This window comes from Coenobita brevimanus, chromosome 77 (genome assembly GCF_032717465.1).
Source record: "Coenobita brevimanus isolate Jiangsu-jjx chromosome 77, ASM3271746v2, whole genome shotgun sequence".
Classification (NCBI taxonomy): domain Eukaryota; kingdom Metazoa; phylum Arthropoda; class Malacostraca; order Decapoda; family Coenobitidae; genus Coenobita; species Coenobita brevimanus.
In genome coordinates, this window is record NC_137030.1 from 30,412,923 (window position 1) to 30,429,954 (window position 17,032).

General features: G+C 42.1%; 1 protein-coding gene across 1 annotated transcript in view; it reads right to left on the reverse strand.

Moving 5' to 3' along the window:
* LOC145408365 (calcium-transporting ATPase sarcoplasmic/endoplasmic reticulum type-like) overlaps positions 1 to 13,288 on the reverse strand; it is a 97,497-nt gene extending 84,209 nt beyond the window's left edge. Inside the window, exons 1-2 of the mRNA XM_080279092.1 lie at positions 13,200 to 13,288; positions 3,460 to 3,647 (exon numbers count right to left, since the gene is read on the reverse strand). Coding sequence (XP_080135218.1) covers positions 3,460 to 3,577 — 118 coding nt within the window. The 5' untranslated portion in view covers positions 3,578 to 3,647; positions 13,200 to 13,288. The remainder of the gene's footprint in view (positions 1 to 3,459; positions 3,648 to 13,199) is intronic.
* Positions 13,289 to 17,032: the final 3,744 nt, after the last annotated feature.

The following is a 17,032-nucleotide window of genomic DNA, read 5'->3' on the forward strand; positions in this document are numbered from 1 at the left end:
TATGGTTAAATGCAGAGTAATTCAAAGTGCATATACCAACAGGTAACTTTTAAATACCATACCTGTACTGAAATGAGTATAATGGCTCTGACTGCAACTGGACATTTTTTATCCAAATAAGATGGTGAAATAGAAGAAGGGAAGGACGGGAAGAAGGAGTATTTGCAAGGAGAGTGGAAAGGTTACAAGAGGATGAGAGAAAGGCACAATATAAGAGAGAAGTGGAGGAACGATTGGACAAATAAGAATTGGGGCAGATGGGGGACGTGCAAGGTGTGTGCAGGATATTCACAGAAGAAATATGTGCAGCATGTGATGTGGTGTGTGGGATGAAGAGAAGACGGAGGGGGGTGCAAGGAATAGAATGGTGGAATGAAGAGGTGAGACAGGCTGTGGCACAAAAGAACAAAGCATACAATGAATCGATGAGAAATAGGGGCGTGGAAGAAGTTGAGCAGCACAGGAGAGAGTTATATCTAGAAAGAAAGAGACAGGTGAAAAGATTAGTAAGAGAGAGCAGGAAGAGAGTGGATGAGGAATTTGGAAAGAATTTGAGTGTAAAGTGGAGGGACTGTAAGAAAATGTTCTGGAAAGAGGTGAAGAGAGTAAGACAGGGTGGAAGTGAAGTTAGCAGCGGAGTGAAAGATAAAAATGGTAAATTACCAGTGGAGAAGGGAGAAAAAGTGAACAGATGGAGAGAACACTTCCAGGAACTGCTGAACATAGAGGATGGAAGTAATACGAGTATAAGTGGCTGGGGAATGGCTGGGAGAAGGAGGGAGGTGGGAAGACAGGAAGAAATCAGTAGGACAGAAGTCGTGGAAGCAATGAAGAAAGTTACATTGAGGAAAGCCCCAGGAATTGATGGGGTGTGTGGTGAAATGCTGAAGCATGGAGAAGAGATAGTAGTAGAATGGATGTGGAAGTTGTGCAGATTGGCCTGGGAGGAAGGTAGAGTCCCGGAGGATTGGAAGTCAGGTATAATTATTCCCTTGTACAAAGGAAAAGGGGAAAAAGAAGTGTGTGATAATCATAGGGGCATTTATCTTCTTAGTATAATAGGAAAAGTGTATGGTAGGATACTTATTGACAGAGTTAGAGAAAAAACAGAGGAATTAGTTGCAGAAGAACAGGCAGGCTTTAGGAAGGGAAGAGGTTGTGTAGATCAGATATTCATTCTTAAATCTTTAGTGGAAAAGTTTCTAGAGAAGGGAAAGAAGTTGTATGCGGCTTTCATGGATTTGGAGAAAACATATGACAGGGTGGATAGACAAGGATTGTGAAAAGTATTAAGAATATATGGAGTAGATGGGAAGTTGCTGAATGCTGTGAAGAATATGTATGATGGTGCTAAGGCTGCAGTGCATGTGGATGGTGAACTGAGTGAGTTTTTCTCTTTGAATGTTGGGTTGAAACAGGGATGTGTCATGTCTCATGGTTGTTCAATCTAAACATGGATGGGGTAATAAAAGAAGTACAAGGTAGGGTAGTGGATGTTCGAGTGGCCCTTGTGAAAGAGGGTAGTATTTGGAAACTCCCTATACTGTTGTTTGCAGATGATACTGTGTTGTTGAGTGAACGAAAGGGAGCTGCAAGGCTTGGTGGATGAGTTTGGGAGAGTGTGTAAGAAACGGAATCTAAAGGTGCATGTAGGGAAGAGTAAAGTGATGGTCTTTGAGAGAGGTGACATCAGTGAATGTATAACGAGGTTGGATGGTGAGGAATTGGAAAATGTGAGTATGTTTAAGTACTTGGGTAGTGTGATGAGTAGGGATGGAGGTTTGGAGGGTGAAGTGCTCGAAAGGGTACAGCAGGGAAGAAAGGTTGCTGCCTCCTTGAAAGCACTGATAAGAAACAGGGAAGTGAGCATGGAAGTGAAAAAGTTACTACATGACAGTATTGTGATACTAACTCTTATGTATGGAAGTGAAGCTTGGACGTTGTTGGAAGGACACAAGGCAAGAATGAGAGCAGTGGAAATGAGTTACTTAAGAGGAGCCTGTGGAGTCATGGAGAGACAGGCTGACGAATGAGGATATAAAGGAGCGTTGTGGTGTGGATGTGATAGGAAGCGTTATGAGGAATACACTGAGGTGGTTTGGCCATGCAGAGAGGATGGAGGGTGAAAGACTGACGAAGAGAGTATATGTGAGTGAGGTGGAGGGGGGGAGAGGGAGGGGGAGGCCGAGGATGAGATGGAGGGATATAGTGGAGAGGTATATGGGAGAGGGGGGCGTGAGTTGGGAGCAGGGCAGTGAAATGGTGGGGGACATTGCAACATGGAGGCGATTTGTTTGTGGCCACTCCGAACAGGATTGAGGCGTCTGGCAAGAGATAGATGGATAGATAGTAAGTTAGAAAAGGACAGGTTTCACAATACGTAAAGCAACAATGTATACCAAGAAGTAATATACTCAATAATGCGTTTCAGTACTTGGGTAGTGTGATGAGTAATGATGGAAGCTTGGAGACAGAAGTGCTTGAATGGTACAACAAGGAAGAAAGACTGCTGATTCCTTGAAAGCAGTGATAAGAAACAGGGAAGTGAGCATGGAAGTAAAAAAGTTATTGCATGACAGTATTGTGATACCAACTCTAATGTACAGATATGAAGCTTGGACTTTGCTGGATGGATACAAGTCAAGAGTGAGAGCAGTGGAAATGAGTTATTTGAGTGAAGAGCATGTGGAATCACATGGAGAGACTGACTGACAAATGAGGAAGTGAAGGAGCTTTGTGGTGTGGATGTGGATATGATATGAAGCATTAGGAGAAACACACTAAGGTGGTTTGACCATGTGGAGAGGATGGAGTGCGAGACTGATAAGAAGAGAGAATGTGAGTGAGGTGGAAAGGGGAGGCCAAGGATGAGATGAAGGGATGGAGTGGCCTTATGGGATTAAGGCATCTGGCAACAGATAGATAGTACAGGATATTGGCAACTGATGACCTCAATATAGAAGCTGGTAAGGGATGAATGTATCCTGAGAGAGAACATTCCAATTTTGGGTGTTTTCTGGTTTAGGTCTCTAATGTGCCAGACAACACCCAAAATAATAGGCAATTGTACCAGTACTCATTGTTTGCTCTAAATTCGTCATTACAGCTTAGTATTCAACTCCCAGAGATGCAACTTACCAAAGATGAATTGTATATATGAAAAGGTAAAACTGTAGGTAAGCTCACAGACCTACCATGTTACTGGCCCTCTCCTTAAGTATCTGTATGACAGATAATTTTATCCATAAACATAAAGCCTCCAGGACATTGAAACTCCCAAACATTTTGGTTAATCAACATCTCTTTGCATCATAGAACAGACTCTCACTTAGCACATTACTACAATGATGGTGACTCATGATGACAATGATGACAAAAAAGCAGCTGGAGTCACAACAGGGAATTTAGAGATCTATTACTTACTTCCAATTTTCATCAGCATCTCATAAAATTACTTACCATTTGGGCCATATTTTTCTTGACTGTTCTTAACCTGGGTTTCTGATAGGCCAACATTTGGCTCCACTGCAAACTGGGTCAAGACGTCTTCATATGAGTATGTGTGTGCGTCCTCCATGATTACACACTATTGTAGTTTCACCAGGGATGACACCCTCTCAATGCTTGCCACCCACACTTTTTAATCTCTGGAAATAAATGAAATAACAATGAAACTATTTGCCATTATAGGGAAGAGGATGTGCTCATATGGCTAAAGAAGTGATCTCCTGTCTGAAGAAGTGAGCTCAATCCCAAGGTGGGGGGACAAAATACAGTAGTCTAATTTGAATTTTGTTATTCACTCTCATCTTAAATGTCAGGACCAACTGCCTAGCCCCGGGCTTCTACACTCCTCATGGGGCAACGTAGGACTGGATGATGGATGGATGGATGGATAATATAGTTATCTGATATTTTATTAAACCCATCAGACCATAAAAGGATCTCTGTGATACCATCACATCCGTTTGAATGAGACCACCCTAGCATGTAATATGCATTCAAAATGGACAGAGGGTATATTCACAGATTTCCCATTTATCTGATTTCACAAATAAAACACTGGCTAGGACATCCATGGTTGTAAGCTTTACTCAGTACTGGCCATTCATTAGATTTGGTACTTTTCAGCTCAGTCTTTTCCTAAGTTTTCAAAACCTTTGGATCATTTGGCAAATTACGATTCTATGACAATGGGGTTATGCGTACCCGTCCTACATCTCAACCCTTGCCGAGCTGCAGACTTCACACAGGGCTCTTGCTAACTGCTGATGGTTGCGAGTCACTTGGCTCCTAAGGTTTCTGATTAACGAGCCAAATAAATTTTTAGTAGCCAAACTGAATACAGGCCGTCGGTCTGTTTTAAAACGTTCACAATGGTGACAAGAATTATTGTAATAATCGATCACAACGTGTTTTTTTGTTCATTTAGGTGAGATTTACTTATTTTGTAGTTTTCTGGGTTTTTGAAGTGGCCTTTTTTCTCTGCGCCAAAAGGCGACTTGCATGTAAAATTTGTTTACTGAAGGGAAAAAATACTGTACTCACATTTGCGACCTATGGCTCACTAAACAAGAGCCCTGTCACATAAGACACAATTTACACTACTTGGGGGAGTTAAAGTGCCTTACAATACACACACACACACACACAATAAATGTTGGGAAAAGAAACTTGACATTCACCCACTAACTTAAGATTTTGTTTTCTCTCCCACATGCCTACCGGACTGATCTCCATGTGTTTCAAATGTTCTTAGCAACATGTGAAGAGAGTAAGACAGGGTGGAAGTGAGGTTAGCAGGGGAGTGAAAGATAAAAATGGTAGATTACTAGTGGAGATGGGAGAAAAAGTGACCACATGGGGAGAACACTTTAAGGAATTGTTGACATAGAGGATGGACGTAGTGCGAGTATAAGTGGCTGGGGAATGGCTGGGAGAAGGAGGGAGGTGAGAAGACAGGAAGAAATCAGTAGGATAGAAGTTGTGGAAGCAATGAAGAAAGTTAAATTGGGGAAAGGCCCAGGAATTGATGGAGTGTGTGGTGAAATGCTGAAGCATGGGGGAAAGATAGTAGTAGAATGGATGTGGAAGATGTGCAGTTTGGCCTGGGAGGAAGGTAGAGTCCCGGAGGATTGGAAGTCAGTTATAATTATTCCCTTGTACAAAGGAAAAGGGGAAAAAGAAGTGTGTGGTAATCATAGGGGCATTTATCTTGGTATAATAGGAAAAGTGTATGGTACAATACTTATTGACAGAGTTAGAGAAAGAACAGAGGAATTAGTTGGAGAAGAACAGGGAGGCTTTAGGAAGGGAAGAGGTTGTGTAGATCAGATATTCATTCTTAGATCTTTAGTGGAAAAGTTTCTAGAGAAAGGAAAGAAGTTGTATGCGGCTTTCATGGATTTGGGTGGATAGACAAGGATTGTGGAAAGTATTAAGAATATATGGAGTAGATGGGAAGTTGTTGAATGCTGTGAAGAGTATGTATGATGGTGCTAAGGCTGCAGTGCGTGTGGATGGTGAACTGAGTGAATTTTTCTCTTTGGAGGTTGGGTTGAAACAGGGATGTGTCATGTCTCCATGGTTGTTCAATCTGTACATGGATGGGGTAATAAAAGAGGTACAAGGTAGGGCAGTGGATGTTGGAGTGACCCTGGTGAGAGAGGATAGTGTTTGGAAACTCCCTGTACTGTTGTTTGCAGATGATACTGTGTTGTTGAGTGAAGACGAAGGGGAGCTGCAAGGCTTGGTGGATGAGTTTGGGAGTGTGTGTAAGAAACATAATCTAAAGGTGAATGTAGGGAAGAGTAAAGTGATGGTCTTTGAGAGAGGTGAAGTCAGTGAATGTACAGCGAGGTTGGATGGTGAGGAATTGGAAAATGTGAGTACGTTTAAGTACTTAGGTATGGTAGTGTGATGAGTAAGGATGGAGGTTTGGAGGGTGAAGTGCTTGAAAGGGTACAGCAGGGAAGAAAGGTTGCTGCCTCCTTGAAAGCACTGATAAGAAACAGGGAAGTAAGCATGGAAGTGAAAAAGTTACTACATGACAGTATTGTGATACCAACTCTAACGTACGGAAGTGAAGCTTGGACGTTGTTGGAAGGACACAAGTCAAGAGTGAGAGCAGTGGAAATGAGTTATTTAAGAGGAGCCTGTGGAGTCACATGGAGAAACAGGCTGACGAATGAGGATATAAAGGAGCGTTGTGGTGTGGATGTGGATGTGATAGGAAGCGTTATGAGGAACACACTGAAGTGGTTTGGCCATGTGGAGAGGATGGAGGGTGAAAGACTGACGAAGACAGTGTATGTGAGTGAGGTGGAGGGGGGAAGAGGGAGGGGGAGACCAAGGATGAGATGGAGGGATGAGGTGGAGAGGTATATGAGAGAGGGGGGTGTGAGTTGGGAGCAGGGCAGTGAAATGGCGGGGGACAGGGCGACGTGGAGGTGATTTGTTCGTGGCCACCCGAAACTGGATTGAGGCATCTGGCAATAGATAGATAGATAGAACATTTTCTGAATAAATTATCATTAAACAAAGGCAATGAAAATTTCATGGTCGTTTCGTGCTCACCTAAAAGTCATGTATAAGGAGCGACATGTGAGTGGGTGCATTGTCATGGTGCATCATTCAGAATTTGTTTGCCCAAGCTTCAGGCCTCTTCCTTCATACTGCCTCCCTCAAACGTTTCAGGATATCCAAGTAAAGCTCTACATTAACTGTTTGACCATATGGAACAAACTCATGAACGATATTGTTCCAGTAAAAAAAAAAAAAAGACGATCAACATCTTCACACGGGGGTAATTCTCATTCATCATTCATTGCCAGACGCCATGTATCCCGAATGGGGTGGCCAAGGGCTTAGAGTTAATTGTTTTACAGGGAGGGGCACTAATCCTCCACCAACCCAACTTGACACGTAATTCTGATCTTTTTTTTTTTTTTTTTTTTTTTTTTTTTTTTAAATCACAGTGACGATGCTCCAACCCACTGCGACAGCCGCCTTTGTATGTTCTGACGTCGTAGACGTACTTCATAACTTGTTATGACATTTTCAAAAAGTTTTCATCAGCACTTGAACAATCAACAGGTCCTGACTGACTGTGATACAGTTTACTTTTTGCTCATGTCAGCTAACACAGCCCAAACTTTGCAGCAACGCAACAAAATGTATCTTCAGTTTTTCGGTTCAAATTGTGTGGCACAAACTTTTACAAATGCCTACTTCTTCAGAAACTTCAAGGACAGTAAGGCAATAATTTTCACGGACCACAGCACACACTTTCTCGACAAGACTGTCATCTCTTGATGTGGAAAGCCATCCAAATCTGGGATTGTCTTTGATTTGAACCACTGGAACCCATTGTGACACTGCGTATGGCTCTAACAATCGTCTCCATAAGCCTGCTGCAACATCCGAGAAGTCTCCATAAGTTTTTCCTAATTTGAAACAGAATTTCAGATACATATTGCTCTTCAAGATCCTTCACTGTTCGACTTGCATGAAGCCGCCAAGTGCAGTAAACGCATGTTCACTCAAGCATGTGTAACTTGATGACTAAGTGACATGGCACTATGCAGCTAGTGTGAGACTAAAGCTCAAGTCACAACTACGCAGTGCTCCTGTCGCAAGCATGCTACGCCGGATAGTTGGTGTGCTATTTAAAAAGTTTGTTTTCCTTTTTAACAGACCTCATACTGGTCAAGTCTGTAGGACAGTGGTTCTTAAACTTTCTCGTGCAGTGGACCCCTTTTATTAAAACTAATCATGTGGCAGACCTTTAATTATGAGTAGATTTCCCTCCTACCCTACTTCTTGAGTTTAAAAGTGTTTGTAGGCTATAATATACTAAAACTGTTACTGAATTATTTATTAATGGCTTAACTTGAACATAACTGTTCATATTTTACTTCACATAACTGTCATAACATTGCTCATTTTACATCTGTTTTATCTGATACTCAAATTAGCCTGCGGACCCCTTGGAACGTTCCATGGACCCCTGGGGGTCCATGGACCACACTTTAAGAAACACTGCTGTAGGATATCAAGTTTAGGTCACATGAATGCCAGTTTTATAGGTTAAAGCTTTTGTTGTTAAGTTAAGCAGGTCAAGCATAGTTTTGCTGGGTGGCCTCTCCATTCTCTATTCTTTCACACGGATGGTGCTGGAGAGGGATGCCTTCATGTGGTGGGACTCACAGGAGTGGATACTGGAGTATCCTGGTTTAAATGTCCCTCAATCACTTTCCTGTCCCCCAACAGGAAGATGGTGACTTGTAGAAGAAGGGGACGTCAACCTGCAGTCCAGTGGGTTTATGTTCAGATAAGCCTGGGGTTTCAACTTCTACTAGGCCTACTCATTTAAATGCCTTAATTTGGCTCAAAGGATGTGAAAGTTAACCCCCTCACCCCACAGGATCTATCTTTAGCTGAATAAAATCATCCAGCACTAGCCACAAGAAAATACAAGGTAGCTACTGTATGTGTGACAGAGAGAGAGAGAGAGAGAGAGAGAGACTATCAAATGATGGAAAAAAATTTTCACAGAAACAATTATTTGGTCACAGTCAAGTCACCTAATTTGCATATCTGTAAGCCGCAGACTTGTAATCCGAGGCACTTTGCCCAACTAGTCCCTATTTTTTTTATTCCATGGAAAAAACTCAAAAAACGCGGTTCCTAGGTTCCAAAGTGGCTCATTTCTGAAGACATTTATAATATCCGGGCATCCATGATGTTAGCTGCTAGCCAATCACAGACAGCCTAGACCCAGCAGCCAATCACAGCTCAGCCCTGGTGGCAAGTGTGCACACTACAGCAGCCACGTTTTGTTTGCCTCCTGTCCCGCCAACCGCCAACTACGTGTGTTCCCCCATGAGTTCTGAGCGCTACCTGGCCTTTTTTTTGGTCAAAGTTACCTCTCCGTGAGCTCTGTTATGGACGGCCCCAACCTCCCCAAGGCGACGTTCGACCCAGCTGGGGTCCGAGAAGAAGGCTCCTCTCAGCTATCAGCAGCGTTTGGACGTTATTCATCAAATGGAGGAAGGAGAGAAGTTTGCTAGTTAAGTGAAGGCAGGGTGCTGTAGGGGAGTTCCACGAGGGTCCAGACTAAATATCCTTTTTTCTCACTGGTTCTTAACTTTGTAAACCACAGAATTCGTAATCCACAGGTAAGTACCAGTATCTAATTGCCGTGGATTAGGCAACTTGACTCTACTTCATATAAACTCAATCATTCTTTATATGTTTTACAAGGTTTTGATGTTACTAAAGAGGTATAACAATGGTTGCTGATTGTCTTGTAGTACAGGTTGGGTTGGCTAGGCTGAGTTAGCTCTGATTACATAATGGTTATATCAAACTAGACTTGCCTGGGCTACTGTAATTTTGTTAAGGTAGGTTTAGGTGGCTCTCTAATATTTCCTAGGACTGTTTTCCTTGGTTTCTCATGGCATCACTAGCTGCCATGTAGTCCATGTATTTTTAACTAATAACTCCTCAAGTCCTGCATTCCAGTGCACTTCTTTAACACTCTGGCCAGCTGATGACATTATTTACGTCATCCAAATAACTCCCATAAGCTGGCGATGACATCATTTATGTCATCAAAGTAAAATATTCGCCAAAAATCCAGTTACTGTTCGATGTCCATGAGACTAGGTTTAAAATGTGCCCCAATGTCTTCCCATTCTTCCTGTGCTCTACAAACATCATTGGGTGGTAAGTATAGATATATTTACTGTATACAAGTTCTTTATTTTTCTAATGTATGCATTTACAGTATATATATTAATCCTTTTGGTGTATGTTCTGTGTTAGTAACATTGAGTTTGTGTCCTGTTCATTTGTGAAAGCATATGTTACCGTACTGCAGAACAAACTCGTATGAGCAATTAGAGACTAAAAATGAAGCAGTGTGCAAAATATCGTCACAAATAAAAATAATACGAGTGAAAATATTTACAAGACAGCGTGCTAATGGAATGTGCCTAGCCTTTCTTACGGTGTTAGTAATTGTGATGCTGGTTGTTTGCTTATTATTTTATACATATATTATTGTTGAAGAAACACTTGTGAACAAAGAGAGACTAAAATGAATCAAATAGTACAAAAAATAATGTAGAAATAAAGAAAATGTATAAACATTTACACAAACTGCCTACTTTTATCAAGTGGTTTTTAAAGTTGGTAATAGTGAGTTGGTTGTCTGCTCATTATTTTATACATATAAAGTAGAACAAACACTTGCGAACGGAGAGATTAAAATAATACAAAAAATGTTGAAAATTCCATCTATCTATCTATCTATAGCCCGACGCCCTAATCCCGCAAAGGGTGGCCGCAGACAAAACGCCTCCAAGTCGCTCTGTCACCCACCATTTGACTACCCTCCCCCCAACTCATCCCCCCCTCCCTCATAAACCTCTCAACTCCATCCCTCCACCTCATCCTTGGTCTACCCCTTCCTCTCCCTCCCTCCACCTCACCTACATACACCCTCTTAGTCAGTCTTTCATTCTCCATTCTCTCCACATGTCCGAACCAACTCAGTGTATTTCTCCTAATCTTTTCAACCACATCCACATCCACCCCACAACGTTCCTTCACTTCTTCATTCGTCAACCTGTCCCTCCATGTCACTCCACATGCTCCTCTCAAGTATCTCATTTCTACTGCTCCCACTCTTGACTTGTTCCCCTCGTGCAGGGTCCACGCCTCGCTTCCATATGTCAGGGTAGGGATCACAATACTATCATGCAGTGACTTCTTAACTTCCATACTCACCTCCCTATTCCTCATCACTGCTTTCAGTGAACCAACAACCTTCCTTCCCTGCTGTATCCTTTCACGTATTTCATCCCCCAAAGTTCTATCCTTACTCATCACACTACCCAAGTACTTAAATGCACTCACATTCTCCATATCCTCACCATCCAACCTTACTGTACATTCTGTGACTTCATTCCTCTCAAACACCATAACTTTACCTTAGTTTACATTAACTTTCAGCTTCCTCTTCCTACACACTGTCCCAATTCATTCACAAAACCTTGCAACTCTCATTCATCTTCACTCAACAATACTGTATCATCAGCAAACAGCAACACCGGAATCTTCCAAATCTCACCCTCATTCATCAGAGCCACCCCCACATCCACTGCCCTACCTTGCACCCCCTTTACAACCCCATCCATGAATATATGAAACAGCCATGGAGACATCACACAACCCTGTTTCAGTCCTACATTGAGATCAAAGAACTCACTCAGCTCACCATCCACTCGCACCGTAGCCCTAGCTCCTTCGTACATACTCTTCACAGCACTCAACAATTTCCCCTCCACTCCATATATTCTTAGTACCTTCCACATACCTTGCCTATCTATTCTGTCATAAGCTTTCTCCAAGTCCATGAAGGCAGCATACACTTTCTTTCCCTTCTCTAGATACTTCTCCACTAAACAACTTAGAACAAATATCTGATCTACACACCCCTTTCCCTTCCTAAATCCCCCTTGTTCCTCTCCAACTAGCTCCTCTGTCATATGCCTAACCCTATCAATGAGTATTCTACCATATATTTTACCAGTCACACTAAGAAGGCAGATACCCCTATGGTTACCACAAACTTCTCTCTCCCCCTTTCCTTTGTATAAAGGAACCATTATACCTGATTTCCAGTCCTCTGGAACCCTTCCCTCTTCCCAAGCCAATCTACACAACTTCCATATCCACTCCACAACAATCTCACCCCCATACCTCAGCATTTCACCACACACTCCATCAATTCCTGGGGCCTTTCCCAACTTGATCTTCTTAATTGCTTCCACTGCTTCTGCCCTATTGATCTCTTCCTCCCTCCTCTCATCTCTTCTTCTCCCAGCCATTCCCCAACCACTTATACTCACACTGCTCTCACTCTCTACATTCAACAAATCCTCAAAGTGCTCCTTCCATCTTCTCAATTTCTCTCTCTTCTCCACCAACAATCTATTATTCCTATCTTTCACTCCCCTATTACTTCCCCTTTCACACTGCCTTACTTTCTTTACCTCCTTCCAAAACAATTTCTTACTCTCCCTCCATTTCACACTCAGATTCCTCCCAAACTCTTCATCCACTTTCTTCTTACTCTCCTTCACCAGTCTCTTCACCTCCTTTCTCCTGCTCACATATACCTCTCTCTTCTCTCTCTCTTCTCCCCTACCTCTACTCGCTAACCATTCACTATAGGCCTTCTTCTCTTGTTCCACAGCTCGTTTCACCTCACCATTCCACAATGCTGTCCCTTGCACATCCTTGCATCTCCTCCTCACTCCACAAACCACCTCACACGAAAATAATGAGTATAAACATTTGCGCAAACTGCCTGTTTTTTCACATATTGTACAGTGTACATTCTGTTATAGTATTGGTAATGCTGGTACTCTATGCAACCATATATGCCTATATCCTCAAAGAAAAATCAAATTGCAAACAATCTGATGCAAAAATAAATAATGTAGTACGAAAAATAAGGTCAAACATAAGCAAAAAGCACTAACATTTACATAAAACTACCCACTGCCTGGCAACCCCCAGTCGACCTTGGGGTGCAGCTAGGCCTACGTGAGGGGCCGGCCAAAGTGTTAATATGGTCAACTAAATGTTTATTAATAGTAGTTGCTATACAGAAATGAGGGTCAGTCATATATACCAAAATACACAAAAAAAATACGCTTAAGTTGGACGTGAAACCAGAGGGGGCTTGTAAGACAAGCTCTGTACAAAAACATCATTGGTTATGCCAGCATCAGTCATTAATACACAACTAATTGCTTAAACGATTCACAACATCGGTCGTATTATCAAATATATCTTTAAAGTACCTTCATACTGGCAAGATATCCAATAAAACGACTTATAACTTAATACCTAACAAAGAACTACTATCCTACCATAAGGTTCCCAGTAACTTGCTTATTTTCCTGACTTTTACAGTGCATATTTAGTACATGTTACAGGGAGCCATGAGACACTAATACATAAACAACCAATAGTGGCTTAATAAGCACAATTACGCCGGCAGCTGTAATCTACCCGGCACATGGAAATTACTCCCCTCAAATTTACCTAGAATTCTGCATACCAGGCCCTATATGAATGGTGTACATAAACTAGCCAGAAAGCCCTTGCCCCGAATAACTTACAAATGACTAGCAGGGACGTCAGCTTCTCTCTGTAGTCCCAATTTTTTGACAAGTGAGTGCCATCCAATTACGCCTGAACACGTCCCTCGGTGTCAACAAACATGTGAAGTACAAAGTGTGACGTCGTCCTAACCCATAGTTCGGTCTTGTGAATAATTTATGCCTAAATAAGTCATAAGACACTCTCCCTCTATCGAGACATTATTTTTCCTTTCATGTATCCCGTATCCATAGTCCTCATTTAGGTCTGAGTGGTGGTTCATACTGTGGCAGATTTTATACATTCCGAAATAGTACGTACACGATTCCTGTAATGATGAGGGAACTTATTGATGACGAGCCATAAGCCGATGTGACTCCCCTGCATACGAACACATGTAAGTACTCAGCATATTTATTGTAATATGATGCAATAATTAGGTAGAACATTAATAATCCATACAACCTTGGCAGATTTTAAATTTTGATTTTATTACATCTGACACCAGGAAATTGTACAAGAGGTTCTGAAATATCAATTCACATGGAATTGAAGTTTTTTTTTATTTTTTTGCATTAAAAAGAATATAGCCAACGCCATATGAATATCGATTTCAGGCATTGTTGTTATAATGTTCTCATGCTGCATCATTACATGAAATGAAAGAAAACGTTCCTTCAGCAGGAACTGTGAAAGGTTTATTCTCGTACAATTTACCACGCACCCAGTACCGTATAGTACGGATTCAAAGACCATAATTATATATTTTATGCGGACTTTGGTACCGATTAAAGTTCGAAAAGCAATACAAATCTTGGTCCTACTATATAGTATCGACAGCGCTAATAAATAATATTATTTAAGTAAATAAGAATGTTAGAATTTATTTTTGTTTATCTTCTTATCTAAAACGTTATTTTCTTAAGGGGTGACCCCAAGCAAATCGCTTTCATGTCGACCTGTCCACCACCATTTGGTTGCCCATCCTCCGACTCACACCACCGTCTCCTTTTTCTCCATTCCATCTCATCCTTGGTCTCCCTCTCCTGCTCACCACCTCCACCTCACTCACAGGGTCACATCCACTCTCCAGTCACCACCCACCTGGTTGTCTCATTATCCATCTTCACGTCGACATCAGTCACTCTTATCTTGTGTCCTTTCAAATAGGGCTGAAGCTTCAACTCCATATGAGAGTGGAGATAATAATACTGTTATGTTGTGACTACTTCCATGCTCACTTCCCTATCCTAAATTACTGCTTTAAGTGAACCAGCAGGTCGACTTCCTTGCTGTACCCTTTCAAGCTCTTCATCCTCTAAACTTCCATCCTTGCTCATCACACTACTAAAGTACAGTACCTGTATCTGAATGCACTCACATTCTCCATTTCCTGATTATATCCAGCTTCACCCATTTAACTACTGGTCCATCATCCTGTTACCCTCTTTGGGGGAACTACTGTGTAAGGTGGTTTATCAATGCTTCCATTAATAGATGAAATCTAATGGATTATTTGTGGAGAAGGAAAATACTCTACCCCTATATCTATCTATCTATCTCTCTATTGCCAGACACCTTAATCCCGTAAGGAGTGGCCACAAACAAATCGCCTCCATGTCGTCCTGTCCTCCACCATTTCACTGCCCTGCTCCCACTCAACCCTCCCTCTCTCATACACGGTACCTTTCCACTCCATCCCTCCATCTCATCCTTGGCCTCTCCCTCTCTCTACCCCCCTCCACCTCACTCATATACACTCTCCTCGTCAGTCTGTCACTCTCCTTCCTCTCCACATGGCCAAACCACCTCAGTGTGTTTTTCCTAACACTTGCTGTCACATCCACATTCACACCACAATGCTCCTTCACTTCCTCATTTGTCAGTTTGTCTTTCCATGTGACTCCACATGCTCCTTTCAAATAACTCATGTCCACTGCTCTCACTCTTGACCTGTGTCCCTCCAACAAGGTCAAAGATTCACTTCCATACGTGAGAGTTGGTATCACAATACTGTCATGTAGTAACTTTTTCACTTCCATGCTCACTTCCCTGTTTCTTATCATTGCTTTCAAAGAACCAGCAACCTTTCTTCCTTGTTGTATGCTTTCAGGCACTTCTCCCTCTTAACTTCTGTCCTTACCCATCACACTACCGAAGTTCTTAAATGCACTCACATTTTCCATTTCCTCCTCATCTAGCCTCACTGTACATTCACTGACTTCACTTCTCTCGAAGACCATAACTTTACTCTTCCCTTTATATCCTTTAATCTTTCTTATATGTCCTTCTATATTTGAAGCACTTGATCCATGACATTTATTACTACAAATGTCAGATGCCTACAACTTATTTAATCTGGATATTTCCATTGATTTCACCACAAGAGGCCATCATGTTCAAGCTGAACATGTCAGTGGGGCTTCCTTATCAGCACTGCAGAACTCTTGTCTCATACCACATGTTTCCAACTGGTGCCCACAGGTGGGATTTTACCAGACTCTCATCCTAGCCTACATGCTGTGGTGTCCCATGCTGAGCCAGTCTCATCTTTTTTCCATCTGTTGCACTCCCCTTCAATCATTTTCATGTACACAGATGACACTACCAGTGTACACACCACTAGCTCCATGGATGAAGCCCAACATTTTCCCCAGGTTGTGGGCTGGGATCTGTCCATCAGTGACAGCAAAATGTATTTGTGTGTCCTACACTGCATCATGTCCTCCTGATTCTCTTTCAGATTTTCCTCCCAGTCCACCTTCTAACAGTACAGCTTGATGATTCTGTACTGACCCGGAATTACTGTACAGTTGATGAAAAAGGTATCAGTGTAAATTTCATGTGAAACTTCTATCTATCTATAGTCAGATACCTTAATCCTATAAGGGATGGGCACAAGCAAATCGCCACCGTGTTGCCCTGTCCCCTGCCATTTCATTGCCCTCCCCCCAACTTACACCCCTTCTCATATAGGCCTATACTTCACTCCATCCCTCCATCTCATCCTTGGTCTCCTTAACCCTCCCCTCCCCTCCATCTCATTCACATAGGCCTACAATTTCCTAGTTAATCTCTCACTCTCCATCCTCTCCACATGGCCAAACCACTTCAGTGTATTTTTCCTAACGCATTCTGTCACTTCTTCAGTACATCCACACAACAGTGCATCTTCACTTCTTTATTTGTCAGTCTGTCTCTTCATGTAACTCCACATGCTCCTCTCAAATAACTCTTTTCCATTGCTCTCACTGTTGTCTTGTGTCTTTCCAACAAGGTCCAAGCTTTGCCACCATATGTTAGAGTGGGTATCACAGTACTGTCATGCAGTGACTTTTTTACTTCCATGCTCACTTCCCTGTTTCTTATCACTGCATTCAGTGAGCCAGCAACCTTTCTTCCCTGTCATACACAATCAAGCACTTCATCCTCTAAACTTCCATCCTTATACTTCACACTACCTAGATACGTGCACGTAAATTCACTCACATTTTCCAGCTCCTCACTTTCTAGCCTCACTATGCAGTCAGTGACTTAATTTTTCTTGAAGACCACAACTTTTCTCTTCCCTGCATTCACCCTTATATTCTGTTTCATAAAAACTCTCCCAAACTCACTCATCAAACTGTAGGGTTCCCCTTTGTCTTCACTTAACAACACAGTATCATCGCAAACAACAGAACAGGAAGTTTCCAAATGCTCCCCTCTCTCATTAGGTCTGCTTCAGCATCCACTGCCCTATCCTGTTTCAGTCCAACATTCAGATTGAAAAATTCACCTAGTTCACCATCCACACACACTGCAGCCCCATCACCGTCATACATATTCTTTACAGTGTTCAACAGCTTCCCAT